The sequence below is a fragment of the Thermobia domestica genome, chromosome 13, assembly GCF_964235325.1.
Source record: "Thermobia domestica chromosome 13, izTheDome1.hap1.1, whole genome shotgun sequence".
Taxonomy (NCBI): domain Eukaryota; kingdom Metazoa; phylum Arthropoda; class Insecta; order Zygentoma; family Lepismatidae; genus Thermobia; species Thermobia domestica.
This window is the reverse complement of record NC_137466.1, coordinates 85,606,921-85,622,878: the sequence shown is the minus strand read 5'-3', so window position 1 is coordinate 85,622,878 and position 15,958 is coordinate 85,606,921. Positions and strand designations below refer to the sequence as shown.

Genomic DNA, 15,958 nt, shown 5'->3' with positions numbered 1-15,958 from the left:
ACATGTCTTTGTCAATTATACACATACTAACATTATAAGAAACACCAGACGAATTCGTTATCAAATTATACCGTGCTCGTGGGTTTTCTCGGGGTTCTCCCGTTTCCTCCCACTTTCTTCATTCCACCACTTTCACTCATCTCTCATTATCACCGTCTCCTTTAGCCTAACCGGCATAACCGTGGGACGTAAAACTCAAAGATTTCATTTTCGTTATCAAATTATATTCCTACAACAACATATTTATAGACATGCGACAATAATTTTGGACATGAGTGTACCATGGAAAGCACATTTAACTCCAATCCCACATACATTGAATTATCACTTCAAACCGTATACGCGAATAACCACCTAAATTATCTGTTGTCACTTACAGAAGCCTGTGATCTTCACTTGTTTCGATTTGCTTGCTTTTACACACTTAACTAAAACTTCAGTTTCATGTACTATGTAAAATACATCATTAATAACAATTCGTTATTAATCATCCTAAATTCTCAACTATTTCTGAAACTTCAGATGGCATACGTTGTTCTTTGCTTATTGCCTATCTTGTCTTGAACTTTAATCACAATAAATTGATTGTGTTTTTGTGTCACTCTTTGCTACGGTTTCCTCTGGATAACTAAAACCCAATTGAAACTGCAGTCTGTCTAACATTAAAAATTACTATGCTGTATTGTTTCGAATTACCCAAACAGAAGGTTGATAAGTTAGATTTACCCACGATTTTTACCATTGTTTTCAAGGAGAATAAACTCTTGTCCGAATTATCCAAGTTTGAATTTGCGAAAGTCCGCTGTTGTACATAGATTAGAATCGCTTCCTTCAGAAGTATCAAAACATGAAAATAGCTGTAATTTAAAAGTATGAATGTGCCAGCGGTAGTTAGACGCTAAAAGATAATTTCGTAGAATAAATATATATATTTAAAAATAAATATACAGGTAATTATGGGGAGAGACGAGAAATGTTCGACTTTCTCTTTCTAAAAGATCGTTGAGGTTTAAAAATTCTCTGATCTGATTTCTCTCTTCTGGCATTTTACCGCTATTAATACGTAGACTTTTGAAATTTTAAAAGAGCTGACAATTATTAAATAATAATTATTTACCTATAATACGTTGTGTATTTACATCTGCTGTTATATTTCATTCTTTCACCTTCCTGAGAACGCATTACAAGTAAATAATTATTTTATTATTTAATACATAAAAGTGCATTAATATACAAAGCGTAACATAATAACTTACTATTATTATTATTTAGTAAAACCTCTTGATTCTAGTTCTTACTGAAAGATCCACTTTCTAAAATTCTTCCTTATTTTATTTAAGAATTCCATTTATTAAAATACTTCGCGTTGTGAGTTTGTACTTGATACTTAGCTTCGTTATATGTACTTACTTTTTTCTTTGTTCTTTCCATGACATGTAGCGGATTTGTAACATATTGTCGTACTTTCTTAAATAGCTCTTTCTTCTTTTTGTAGGTGCTGATGGCTACGGGATTGAAATTGTCAATTATGTAGATATTCGTGACAAAGTAAATTTTGAACTAGCCATGCGCGTATCTACTCGGATATTAAACGGAAAAGACTTTTACACAGACTTGAATGGCTTTCAGGTAAAGGGTCAAGTTATTGTAAAATACTCTTATTGTAGCTCATTTATAAATATTCTCACTTCATAGTCAAAAATGCACTTCTTTGTTTGCATCCCATGCCCTGAATCTTAACTAAAACTGTTCCAGATTTTTTTTAAAATATTATTATTATTATTATTATTATTATTATTATTATTATTATTATTATTATTATTATTATTATTATTATTATTATTATTATTATTATTATTATTATTAACTAAATTTCATTGGACGTTTTGAACAAATAGTATATTGAGTTGTCGGAAAAAGTCAACGTATTTTTTTCTGTTTTTAAAAATTTATGTACTTATTTAAGGAGAAAGATCAATCAGTGGTATATTCCCCGTTTTGTTCGATAACCTTTAGTTCTTTCAGTGATTTTCATAACTCCTCGTTCATAGACAGATCTGTCTTTATCGGCGAAAACTGAATAAGGTGCTGGTTTACAGCATCATTAGAATTGAAGTTACACCATACAAGGAGTTTTGAAGTGAGCGAAAGAAGCGGAAGTCTGACGGCGCAGGGTCAGGCGAATATGCCCATCCAAACCTCAGTAATTTTTGAAGGGTGAACAAACTTGAGTGTGGTTTCGCAGTGTCATGATAAACCACAATTCCTTCATAACTAACGTGCTCTGAACGTTTCTGGATGTTGAATTCATTTAAACTATCCAGTTACCGACAGTATGCATTGGAGTTAATTGTTCCATTGCTTTATAGGATCTCGAAAAACATCTTTAAAAACACCTCCAAACTATGAGTATAACCTTCCTCTGATGAATGTTTTCGATGTCTTTTGAGGTGAATCATCACGTCGGAACCAAGATCGTTTGCGCACCACATTGTTGCAGACAATCGAGCCTGTTTACGTATCCCAGCTTCTTAAGGTAATCATGAACGCCTGAATGACCGATGTTAAATGCTTCTACAATCTCTCCTGTCGTATAACTTGGTTTTGACTTGATCAGTGCCGTTATTTTGTCATCAACGTAGTTGGAACTTCCCTCACCGAGGCGTATTATTGATATGAAAAACACCAGCACGGAAGTATACAGTAAAAAAATGGCGAAAATGCACAGTTTGATCTTGCATTTTCAACTTTTAAAATCTGCAAAACTCATGTAAATCGTTTTGTTTATGTGTTTGTTTGTTTAGAATAAAATTACAACTGTCAGCTGTCAAATTACGTAGCAATAGCATGGATGTGATTGACTCTAGTACTTCCAAAAATGAACTAGTGTCTCTTGATAGAATGCATCATGACTCTTTCCAACAATTCAATATTTTATGCACAAAAGATAAATAGGAGAATTGATAATTATTAGCTTCAGAATATTCTCCTAATTACGGATCTTATATCATGATTAGTGCATACAAATTCTATCATGTATGGAATAGATCTGTATTTCAAAAGACGTTAAATTGGTTTTAACGTATACAAAGTAGAAAGATCTTGTAATTTTATATAGCTCTCTATTAATAATGTTACTTTAAACTTTTAAACCCAGCATATAAAGCTAATAAAAGTTACACAATGCTTTCACATCTGTTTTATTTATTTACATAATAGAATTTAAGCCGCTATTACGTTTAATGTACTTTGTAGCTATTGGTGTTGCTGCATATGTTGTAGTTACTGTTATAAGATGAAGACGTTGAGGAAGTTGTAAGGTCAGTGCCTATGTTTGTTGCAATATATTTGGTCAAATTAGGCAAATGTTAGGAGTAAATGAAATCACTAAATTAAGTATATTTGTTGGTGTATTCCTGATATTTGCCAGGCGTCTTGCACTTAGAATGCTATTTCTAATTTTACAGTGGTGCTTTTTTTCGGGGAGTTCAAATATCTGGAACGTTATACTTGACTTAAATGTGTGAGTGGTAGACCTATTGTATACATACTTAAAACAAGTTATATCAGGAAATAGTGAGAACATTATCTTACAATGCTAAAGAAGGTACACTATTAATGTGCTTCGCTAAATGCTTCATAAGATAGGGAGGAGAAAAAAGTAGAACAGAAAAGTAGCGGTAAAGCGTGTAATTGTACATCATACGGGAAAGCATGTTGCTAGGTTCAAAATGGAAAGAAAGAGTTGTTGAGTTCAGAAAGATAAAATTATATAGGAAAGTGTGTATATAGCAAAATAATGAAATGGAAAAGAAAGGTAAAGATAAAAACACAGGCATAAGAAATGGAGTAAATAGGGGTGAGGTTATGGAAAAAGGTGTGTGCTACTGTGGTGTTCTTAGTTTTTAACACTGAATAATAAGTGTGGTATTGTTTATTTTATGTATAATTTAAATATAGAATAAACTAACCCAGTGTCCTTTGAAAAATACAACTTTACTGAGTTGGCCGCACTGTTAATCTAGTGATACTGGGGCGCCTGTCAATGTCTATGTCGATATTTGCTTGATATGAAACTTTAACTTTTTTTTATCCATTCGTTTAAAAATTACAAGAGTGTATCAATATAAATGATCAGGATCAAAATAAGAAAAAAATTAATATTTGAAGAAGCACGTGTTGCCCTGTTGCCGTGCTGAGTATTCCGCGGGGGCATTCTCTGTGCTGTCTCCACTTCGGTTGACAAACTCTTCTAAACATATGGGGGACGCGGTGGCTCAATGGTAGAGCGTTCACCTCTGGTGCTTGGGGTCCCTGGTTCGATCCCAGCTCGCGCTATGTGGACTTTGTGGTGGACAAACATCGTGCTCGTGGCTTTTCTCGGGGTTCTCTCGTTTCCTCCCACTTTCTTCATTCCACCATTTCATTCATCTCTCATCATCACTGTCTCCTTTAGCCTAACCGGCATAACTGTGGGACGTAAAACTTAGATTTCATTTCATTTTTTTCTTCTAAACATATGTTACAATGTGGCCATATTGTAATGTTGTCCCTTTCAGAAACTCCCTTGTAACTACCACCATAACGTTTATGATTGACCCTCTTTCAGTTTTTTTTAATTAACTCCGTAACGTAACTTCTCTTCTCCACACAAATTTCCAGGAGGTTTTCAACTGTCAATTCTTTCTAGTTTTGATTGGAGTATAACAGTGGCGGTACTGTTCCACTATTATAAAATTTGGAAGAATAGACGTTTCTGTGTTTAAATTATTGTTTAAGCCTGTTCGTTTATTTTTCACAGCATTTTGAAGAAGTAAGTTTTGTATGAGAAATGGAAATTTCTTGTTAACACTTCGGGCAAGGAATTTCTATGTTTCAAATGTAGTTTTAACACTGAAACAATGCATCTAGCGACTTCATTTGGGTTTGGGGGAAGAAACACCGTTCAACAGGACTTTGTACAGTTGTTTTTCCGAATACCAATGGGTCACATATTTTCCAGTGATGAATTCCGTGAAGGTCGTCAATCCACGTCTGTTTATATATATATAATATGATTTTGCATAGTCACTGAACGTACGGCAATTTGACCGAAGCTCGAAAACAGACTCGTGCCAATTAAAGAAAGTCTCAAAAATTCAACCGAGATAAGTCAAATTTGGTGTACTATATCGTAACAGGAGACGAAACTTGAATCTATTCATACAAACCAAAACTAAACAGCAATCCACTGTTCGGGTGTTTCAAAGTGCCCCGAAACTATCAAACGTTGTTTGTTAAGCAAGTGATTGCTTATTATTTCGATTATATCGAATATGTGGCAACCATAGCTTTAGATTCTCAAAGGACTATAAATGCTGCGTGATAGACAACAATTTGTTTATCAGAGGTCATCAATGAATTGCATAAAACAAATCTAAATCGTCTTATCATCCTTCACAACGATAACGCCAGCCTCTATTCAGCATACACATAAAAATGTCGTACTCATGACTCATTATCCGTACTCACCTAATTTATCATGTAATGGCTTCTTTCTGTTTCCACACATGAAGAATAAGATGCGTGGTGAGTAATTTGTGTTGCCTAAAGCAGCTGTGGACGCATTTCGAACAGCGGTCTCTAAGATACCAGCCAAAGAGTGGAAAAAATGCTTTCAAAATTAGTTTTGTGTGTGCAAGAGTGTATCGATCATAAAGCTTTGGAAAGCAATAATGCCATTTCCAGAGTTTCACTTTTTTTTTTTTTTTTTTTTTTCATATTGATTGCGGAAACTTTTGCAGGAGCCCTCATAGGTAGATAGATAGATGTATGTGTATATTTATTGATAGATACAATATGCACACATGCACTCACTCTCATTCAATAAACTGTTGATTCACGATTCACGATTAGCGTTTGTTATCTTATTAATCTTTTCAACGAGTAGGTAACTTGGTCGTCTTTGTACAAGATAGTGATTACTCACTTTGTAGTTTGGTACGTTCCAGATAAATTACAGGTTTTTGAAATATGATAAATGTTGAGGACGCAATTTTTGCTTTGTATATCGCACACCAAAGTATTGGGGCCACATTTTATGAAGAAAAGCTTTTTTCCCTTCGATATTTAAATTTTTATTTTATGGACAAGGTCCAAAGTGTCTCTTACAAGCTCTATTATCATAATCTATAGCATATTTAATAATTATTAGCTTAAAACTCAGAAACAGTTTCGAGAGTTTTCAATTAATTTTCCAATGTTCTTTGCAAACTGTCATCCCGCTTAGAGTGCACAAACAGAAATTACGTGCTTTTCACGCATTGTTATTTAATAAAATCAGCGCAACCTATAATGATTATATCTTCAGCTAGTAATACATTGCTGTTTTGTTTATGTCTGATCAGAACAATTTCTTTCGTTGCAGTAATAAGCTTCAAATCCGATAGTCGCATTGGGACGCGGTGGCTCAGTTGTAGTGTGTTCAGTTCTGGTGTATGGGGTCCTTGGTTCGATCTCAGCTCGCGCCAAGTGAGCTTTGTGGTGGACAGACGTGTCGGGGTTCTCCCCTTTCCTCCCACTTTCTTCATTCCACCATTTCATTCATTTCTCATCATCACCGTCTCCTTTAGCTTAGCCGGCATAATCATGAAACGTAAAGATTTCATTTCATTTCCAATTATCGCATTACGTATTATAACCAGTAATTCCTATAAGGAGATCGTTTAGTTCTTTGAAATAACACACTTAACGCATAAACACTCAATTTTGAAAATTAAAATAATGTATGTAGACAATCAATATTGTACTTAGGAAGAAGTTGGTCAAGTTCTATGTCTGGTGCATTGGACTATATGGTTCAGAGACTTGGACATTACAAAAGTTAGAGAAGAAATATTTAGAGAGATTCGAAATGTAGTGTTGGAAGAAGATGGAGAAGATAAAATGGACAGAGAGGGCAACAAACGAAGATTTTTAAAACGGATAGGAGAGAAAAGGACGCTTCTAGCCAGCATCCTTCTTAGGAAGGCCAATCGGATTGGACACATCTTGCGAAGAGATTGTCTTCTTCATACCGCTATAGAAGGAAAGATGGAAGGAAAGCGAGGAATAGGAAGAAGAAGAACACAACTGATCTATGATTTAAAAAAACAGAAGAAAATACTGGGAGTTAAAAGAGGAAGCTGAGGATCGAAAAACGTGGAAGAAAATTTCCAGGCCTAAATTTAAAATAAAATTAAAAAAAAAAAAAAGTCCCAGGACCTGCCGAAAGGCAGAATATTTAATAATAACAATATAGACAATGGAATTACTACTACCCGTGCATAATGCGCGTCATTATTTTCCCTTTCATTTTGTGCGTAAATGGAACCTGTCGCACTTTATAAAAAGGAACCAGTGTTACCACAGTTTTATAATCCTTTCACGACTAAAAGTGCAAGAGTTTTTCATAGAAAGTGGTTCGATTTTCATGTGTGACTTAATCCTGTTGAAAAAGACCATAGAAATAGTAATAATTACAAGGTCTTAGCAACGCTATTTTAAGGTAATTCCTCAACAATTATTATATTTCAGATAGTGTAACAAAAATGCTTGCATTGCTATCTTTAAATTAAGATACAGTTACTTTGATCGTTTATTTGTCTGTACCTTTTAAAGAATAATAAAATAATATTTTAATTATTATTCAGTTAATTCATTGAAATATAAACTTATTTATTATGAAGACCAATAACTCGCGAACTTAAATCTAGTTGCTGGTTTATATATGTTATTATTTATTTTTATTTATGTAGATCATACGCCGGAGGAGATTCGCAAAACTACCTCTACAAGGAAATTATTATCCATTATCGGCCGCGGCATTTATAGAAGATTCTACGTTTAGATTAACATTACTTTCAGCTCAGTCTCAAGGGGTTGCTTCCTTGGAAGAAGGTGAGCTGGAGGTAAGTATCGTTGCACTGCCTTGAACTAATCTCTCATATATCTTTCAGGCGCATATTTAATACAGAATTATGGAATAATATTTACCTAAAATCCCTGTGAATTCTTAATATATTATCATATTACTGCATCTTATCCAAATTTAACGAAGCGTTTTGTCCCAACGTAAAATTACTCTAAATACATTTTCAACTGGAATAGGTTTATATATAATATTAAAATACTATGTTCTGTTTTGAAATACTTAAAAATACTTATAGCAGCTAAATACCGCCCTACCGCCGAGGTTAATATTGTACACTCATGTCCAAAATGATTGTCGCATATCTATAACTGTCTTCTTGTAAGAATATAATTTGGTAATGATTTTGCAGGGTACTTTTAATACTGACACTATGTGTATAATCGGGAAATGTATATTTGTGGTAAATTTCATACGAAAATTAGAATGAGTAAAACAAAATGTTGGTAAATGGACAAGAAAATTTTGTTTTCGTTTTATTGATCGTATTTACTTCTCTTTTGACGAAATTTGCCACATACATGTCTGCTGATTATGCACATACTAACATTATAAGAAATACCAGGCGAATTCGTTATCAAATTATATTCCTACAACAACATATTTATTGATATGCGACAGTAATTTTGGACATGAGTGTACATGAAACTCCTTATGTAAGCGAAAATAATGTATTTGAATTGTTTTACATCAAGACATAAACTGCTTCGTTACATTTAGATAAAAAGAGGGATTTTATTATAAATAATTCTATTCAAAAATACCAAATTTACAATAAATAATTCTACGTTTTCTTACTCCCTCCCCTCCAATTTGGTCATCTTTATCTCTCCTTTGTACAGCTGTATAGTATACAAAAGTAGAAATAGTTACTATCTGGCAGTGATTACTGTGATGTAATTTCAAAACCACATGCATAAAGTTGTATATATGTGTTATATATTGTAAATTTTTGTAGGGTTTGGGGAGATTTAGTCGTATCACATACGCTTTCTAATATAGTTCAGCAGTGTTTTATTTTGTCAATCTTTCAACAGTGAAATATGTATATTGTGAAGCCATCGGCTGCAAAGTTTATAACTTTACACTTCACAGCATGAATGATGTAAGAGTTTCTTATTAAAGATGGCTTGATACTAAGAAAACGCAATTTTCATCAATGAGGCATCGAACATGTTTCTTCAACATTGGACAAAAATGGGAGCCTAGTCATTGAAATATAATCATATATTAAAGAACTCATAAAATAGTATATGAAAGATTCCTTTAAGTGTTTTATGCAATTGTAAGCCAGCATTTCTTATTCCAGCAAAACGTCCAGGAAAATTTTCGTCCACGAGCTTTCACATCGAGAATGGCCTAAAACAAGGAGATGCGTTGTCGCCATTATTATTCAACTTTGTCCTGGAATACGCTATAAGGAAAATCAAAGATAGCAATCAGGGCCTAGAATTGAACGGTGTTCACCAGGTTATGACGTATGCTGATGATGTAAATTTAATAGGGGATGATAGGAGAACAATAGAAAGAAATGAAGAGGTCTTATTAAACGCTTGCAGGGAGATGGATTTAGAAGTAAATGCAGAGAAAACTATATACATGAAAGTACGTCGGGACCGTAATGCTGCAAATTATTAATGCGTTAAAATATTAAATAATACTTTCGATAAAGTAGATACTTTCAAATATCTAGGATCAATATTAACAGACGAAAATCATATTCACGAAGAAATTAAATGTTGACTAAAAGAGGGAATTCGTGTTATTCAGTTTAGAATCTCTTATCGTCGCGAATTCTGTCGAGGAATTTGAAACTTAAAATATATAAAACGATAATCATGCCTGTTGTTCTGTATGGTTGCGAAAAATGGTTGCTTACTATGAGGGAAGAACTTAGACTGAAAGTATTTAAGAACAAGATCCTGAGACGAACATTCAGACCCAGGGGAAGCGGGAATGGAGAATGGCGGAAACTCCATAACGAGGAACTACATAATTTATACGGTTTACCAGACATTGTTAGGATAATCAAATCTAGGAGGTTTAAGTGGGCATGTCGTGTATCTAGGATAGAAGAAAGTAGAAACGCTTGCAAAGTCTTGACTGGAAGACCAATCGGAAAACGACCATTAGGAAAACCTAGGCGCAGATGAGAGGACAATATTAAGATGGCTGTCGCAGAAATAGGAATACAAAGTAGAAACTGGATCCAATTGGCAAAGTATAGAGAGCTTTTGTGAACGCGGCATTAAACCTCCGGGTTCCATAGGCCATAGAGTTAGTTAGTTAGGTAAAGTGAGAAACGAGTGTGGTTGTTCACTTTTTATTAGCATTTCGCAAAAATTGTGAAAATTCTTTTTACCCTAATTTTCAAGAAAATTAAGTACGAATTCAATAATAATAAGATGACGAAGAGAGGATATCGAAATTAAATTTGGTAAAGATAATTCGAAAATGCTATCTATTTCCGATTGTCGACAGAATTCAGATTTTCCAGTCTCTGACTTAAATCCTGTATAACCTGTAGTGGAGACCATTTCATTTTCTGAAAAACATTTTCTCCGATATAAAAATTTCTTCAACAGAAAATATATCGGTATTCAGTTTTAGTTCTAACTCACTCACATTTTTAGCCTCTCTCCTTTTTATTATCTTGACAAAGATTTTTAGAATGAAGATGAACATTTAGCTTGGAATCGTAAACCTGAGAGTTACAAATATATAAGATCTTTTGCTTTTTAACATTAATGATAAATTAACACAATGATAGATCTTAAAAATTTCAAATTAACGCAATGATAGATCTTAAAATTTTCAAGTGTTTGTTGGATACGTCCTTATTAAACTGAGATATGAAAGGCAAGACTTTTCGTTACGTTCGTTAAGCTGCAGATTCACTCTCATGTAGCCTCAGTACTCCAAACCAACTATTTAGGTGTAATAACAAAGCTTCTGAAATATTTTTATAAGTGTACTGCCAAATGTCGTTGGTATAAATTAAAAGATTTTCTTTATTATTTAATAATTACCGGTATTGATTTTTTTTCTGTGGTAAAGTGCAGCAGTAACTAGTGAATATTCTTTTTTAGGTTATGTTGGATCGGAGACTAAGCCAGGATGATAACAGAGGTTTGGGCCAAGGTGTTATGGATAACTACCCAACTCGTAGTATCTTTAGGCTATTGCTTGAGAAAAGAGATGCTAACTGTAAGGTAAACAATATATAGAATAAACAGATTTACTGTATGCTGTTAGGCTATGGGCGACAAACATACGTAATTATTAAGATTTTTTAATAATCTGTTCTTTCTTAAGATGAAAAAACAATAGATAAAGTGAAGAGTTGTGATGAATAGAACAGTATATAATAATTTTACTTTAAGGTCATTTCAGGAAGTAAATGAATTGACTATGGTCAAACATGAAGTGAAACTGAAATTGAGTTCTCTGTGTTTAACGGTTAACATTCTCCTTTTTACGCGGAAAGCCCAAGTTTGATCCTTGCTGGGAGAAAGAATCCTATGTTAAATTCGAAGTCTGTGTTTCATATAGCGTTAGTGCTGAAAGTGGGTGGATGTTAAATAAGAACATAGAAAGAGGCATTTGTAAAATAAATTTAAAATTAATTTTATTTGTAGACTTGTATCAAAAATGTATTCTTATAAGTGAGACTGATCCTTAAGCGGGGTACACATTCCGCGCATAGTAGTTTCGTTGAACCCCGCCATTGGAGTGCTATGAAAGCAAGATGGCACACTCGGTGAAGAAGCCAGGTGAACTTCAAGGTGATATTCACTTTTTGTTTATAAATGGAAAAAATACGAAAGAAATCCACGATAAACTAGAAAAGAAGAAATTTCCCATAATAAGGGAAGGTGGTAAGATAAGGTGGTGTGGTGGATTCTGGTATAGTACAAGTGTGCAAGATAAGGAACTGCAGGTGGTCTTTTCTCTTGAAGGATCCGGAATTATGAAGAAGATTGTGTTTCTCGTTCACAGACTGTTCAAAGATCGTAAGGGTGGTGAACATTAGTCAAGAGGTAGTATTTAACTAATTCACAATGAGCTGCACAGGATGAAGGTTACCACGTGGTGAATCTCATGTTTGCTGATGTCTGTCAAAATGCAACACAGAAAAGAGGCCGCAGCGAAAATACTTCAGCTTTGAAGTGTCAACTAGGACTTTTTCAAAGACTGATGACTATGAACGTGCTGGGTGTATCATTATAATTCAGGGACAAACACATAAAGCAAGAGTGAAAGAATCACGTGTCACCAACTCACAGAAAGCTCAAGATCGTAACACTGCGAGGAAAGGTGGTGCTGAACTATCTCCGACTGCCGCAGTGTGATGTTACGTGACTGTGCCTGCAGAGGACGGCATCAGTGATCGATATTATCAGAACTTCTTACCATGAATGAAGTGAAAAAGATACGTTGCGGAATACTAACTAAAGGAGTGCAGCTTTCACATCAACGCCTCCACCCGTTCCAGTCATGCAGTCACTTTGGGATTCGAAATTGTTCTTTATTCTGCGTATTTCCTATACCTCATACCAACTGACCTCTCCTTATTTAAAGAATTAAAGAAACCCTTGTGCAAGAGGCGTTTTGATAACGACAGTGATATTCTGTTGTGAATGACTTTCTAGATAGATAGATACAAGACTTCTACAACAACGGTATCCATCAGATACATCGATGAGACAAGTGTGTCATTTTAAGGGAGGTTATGCAGGGAAAGACATTCATTCACCAAAACTCGTGTACGTTACTATATTCTTGCTTCACAATAATTATTACTTTATGAACGTCCGTCGTGAGAACAAGAAAGAAGAAATTATACTAGAAATTGTTATATAAGATTTATATGAGAACAAAAATAGAATCTCAGTAAACGTGGATAAGATGTAGCCAGAATACTTAGTATGATTTCTACAATAGCTTAGTATGACTCAGAATTCTCCATTCCTTATATATTGCATAATTTTTCTTAAAGTTTTTAATAATTAAATTAGGATGACGTTGCCAACGAACGTATTTTAGCCCAGCAGTTCAACTGCAGGCTTTTTGTACTCCTTACTCATTTCTTTAATACATTAGACTAAACCCACTATCAAGATATGACGTGACATCTATTGAGATTCAGTCAAGATGAACTGTCTCTACAATTTGAATTTTGTGACCCTTAACCCATACATTTACCTTTTTGGTGCCTGTTCTTACGAGAGATTCTCATAAGAGCGAGTATTTATCCGCTGACATTCTTTCGTAATTCTATTGATCAAACCTTTCATATGTATGGATGCTGATTTAATTACTAACCAACTCATGCTTCATTAAAACATTTTTTTTTTTTTCGAACCCGAAAACATGGTGAACGACATAGTCCTCATTTTTTCAGCTTTCCAAGATATTAATATCGTATAGCTGTTTTCACAAACATCGGGCGCACCACGTACATAACATCGTAAAATGTATTACCGGGATAGAATAGTAAGCAACTAACAAAGAACAAGAAAAGGGTGTTCACAAGGGTCAAATTTAGGCCGGTCATATGGAATTTTACAATTCAACAATGTGTCATGGTACTGGATTAACAAGGACAAGGAGTGAGAGTTGTAGGATACATGGATGACATTGCATCATCACTAGTGCGAATTCTAAAAGTAACTGAGAAGAAAAAGTATGATATTGGAGAATCTGAATTGTAGCATTAGAAACAAACCTTTCAGTTAAAAAATATGGATGAGTCTAGAGTCAAAAATCTTTAAACATCTTACGAAACGTGAAAGAAAATTAAATAATCTTACCACTCCATGGGTATGGGCGTCTGTCATTCATGGTCGGCTCGGATCTCGGTTGCCATATTAGAACAAGTTTCTTGTAAGTTGGAAAGGGGGCCATGTTGCATATTGTACGAAACTAGCAGTGCTCAGAAATCGATTTGTAATCAGATTTTTTCGTGTGTGCAGGAGTTCCGGATACGACAACCTAACAAACTCGTTCTTCGTTGCAGTAACCGATGATAACAGTGTCCAAAGCCGAGAAGATGGACTTGATCCTAATATCCTAGGAACGCAGCTCTAAGGTCTTAGTCGGAGACCTAAATGTCCGACATCGAAACAGACTACAATTGTGTACAGTACTGTGGCATACGCGATATTCAAATGTCACGAAATAGGGAAGTATCGGATAGGCTGTAATAGTAGTGGACTGAAAGTAGCAACAAACAAGAAAACGCAGCAACAATCCTGGCAACTTTTGCCACAAGTCCCTCACACTCGTCAGCATGTCTTGGTGCGATGCGATGTGATATCGTTCAGTCACGGTACGTATTTTTCATCCCAATAAGTGGTACCACGTTTAAAATCCAAGTGTATCAAAAAATTTACGAGAAACCTTGCTTGACCTCGGGAAATCTGGGCTGTCTAGCATCAACAGGCTCTCTCCTTTGCGCAATCACCAATAAAGCCAGGTTTCATTATGTAAACAGAGAGATAAACCGACAGAATTACAGGTTAACAGTTAGCCATACTTGAAGAATCTACCCAAAGATAACGTGAAGGTAATGATGTAGTGTGACAAATGGAGTTCCATATTCATCGACACCACCCTAACGGTAATTTTTTTGAACTGTTACTTTCAACAGAATGGGAGCCTTATCCCGATACGAAGCTGGTGTTCGAGAATAATTCGATGTTCAGTTTGTTGCGTCTATGTAATTTCGTGGAATGACCACCGAGATTACCCAATGTAACTCCATCGGACTTCTGTTTGTAGGTTTATCCAATGTTGGGACATCGTTATATTGGGCATCTTAAATATGTTTTTTGAGCCTAGCGAGTGTGTTCCTCTTTGTCACGCCTAAATAAATGTCTTGGCATGTACATGGAATTTCATATACACATGCGGACTCAAGTGGGTTGGTAAAAAAAACTTCTATATTCTGTTAAGCTTTCTCTTTGTTCTTGTAGAGTCAAAACGTAACATCGGCAAAAAATGATCATTCGAAGGAAGACAGGCATACGACATTCTGGACAGAACTTATAATAACATCATCGACACCTTCATAGTTGCCATCAACGACTGAAGAAAAAAGAAAGAAGGTGTAAAATGTGCACTCTGTAGAGCAACGAGTTTATACATATATATATGAGTGTAAAGTTTTAATATCCATACTCCTATCCGTACAAAATACTATTCCATACCTAAGTCTTGAAAATGCTGACAGTTGTCAGTGAAAATCCAACGTTTATTATACTTCTTTGAACGAATTATAAGAATTCGAAGGACCAAAAGTGAGTACGTTGAGTTTATTGATGAAATGATCTGTTGGAGAGAAAACCAAAACAAATAAAAATAAAGAGAAGAAATAATCAGCCATAGATTTGCATCCATCTCGACAAATATACGCAGTATGTTAGAAAAGTAATGAGATATACACAAACCGACAACAGTGCTGCCTCTACCTTCACACGGCTGTTAAGTGAATCTTTGCCGTTGACCCGGTATATATTGGAACTTTCTCCGGTGTACTACACGATTGTTGAGAGTGTCTGAAGTGAAGTTGTGTTGGTGAGGTGCGTTACTAACATAATGGTCCCAGGCCGCTTCCTTTTCAATTCCCTGAGCATGTAATCGCTGAGGGATGCCATCCTTTATGCGTTACGGGCTGGCATGGCCATAAATGCCGAAAGCCCAGAAATCTAATTCTTAATTTTAGTCCTAACGAAAATGGACCGGCAAAAGTTTGAGCAATGTTGTGCCATCAAATTTTGTGTAAAACTTGGGGAATCCGCTACTGTGATGTAAGAGTTACAATGGACTTATTGAGAACATTTACTATCCATGATACAAGAATTCAGATGGCACAAGTCCTTGTTAGAAGGCCGAGATCGAGTGGAACACAATCCTCATGCTGGAAGACCTTCAATCTCTAAAACAAATGACAGTATGCAAAGAGTGAATAGAGTCTCTTATGAGGTTAGATCGTTGATTGAATGGTGA

At 34.9% G+C, this 15,958-nt stretch overlaps 1 protein-coding gene across 2 annotated transcripts in view; it reads left to right on the top strand.

Moving 5' to 3' along the window:
• LOC145668286 (alpha-mannosidase 2-like) overlaps nucleotides 1-15,958 on the top strand; it is a 100,903-nt gene that overhangs the window by 71,521 nt on the left and 13,424 nt on the right. For both annotated transcript variants that reach the window (XM_081736007.1, XM_081736008.1), the window contains exons 17-19: nucleotides 1,496-1,629; nucleotides 7,776-7,928; nucleotides 11,038-11,160. In XM_081736007.1, coding sequence (XP_081592133.1) covers nucleotides 1,496-1,629; nucleotides 7,776-7,928; nucleotides 11,038-11,160 — 410 coding nt within the window. The remainder of the gene's footprint in view (nucleotides 1-1,495; nucleotides 1,630-7,775; nucleotides 7,929-11,037; nucleotides 11,161-15,958) is intronic.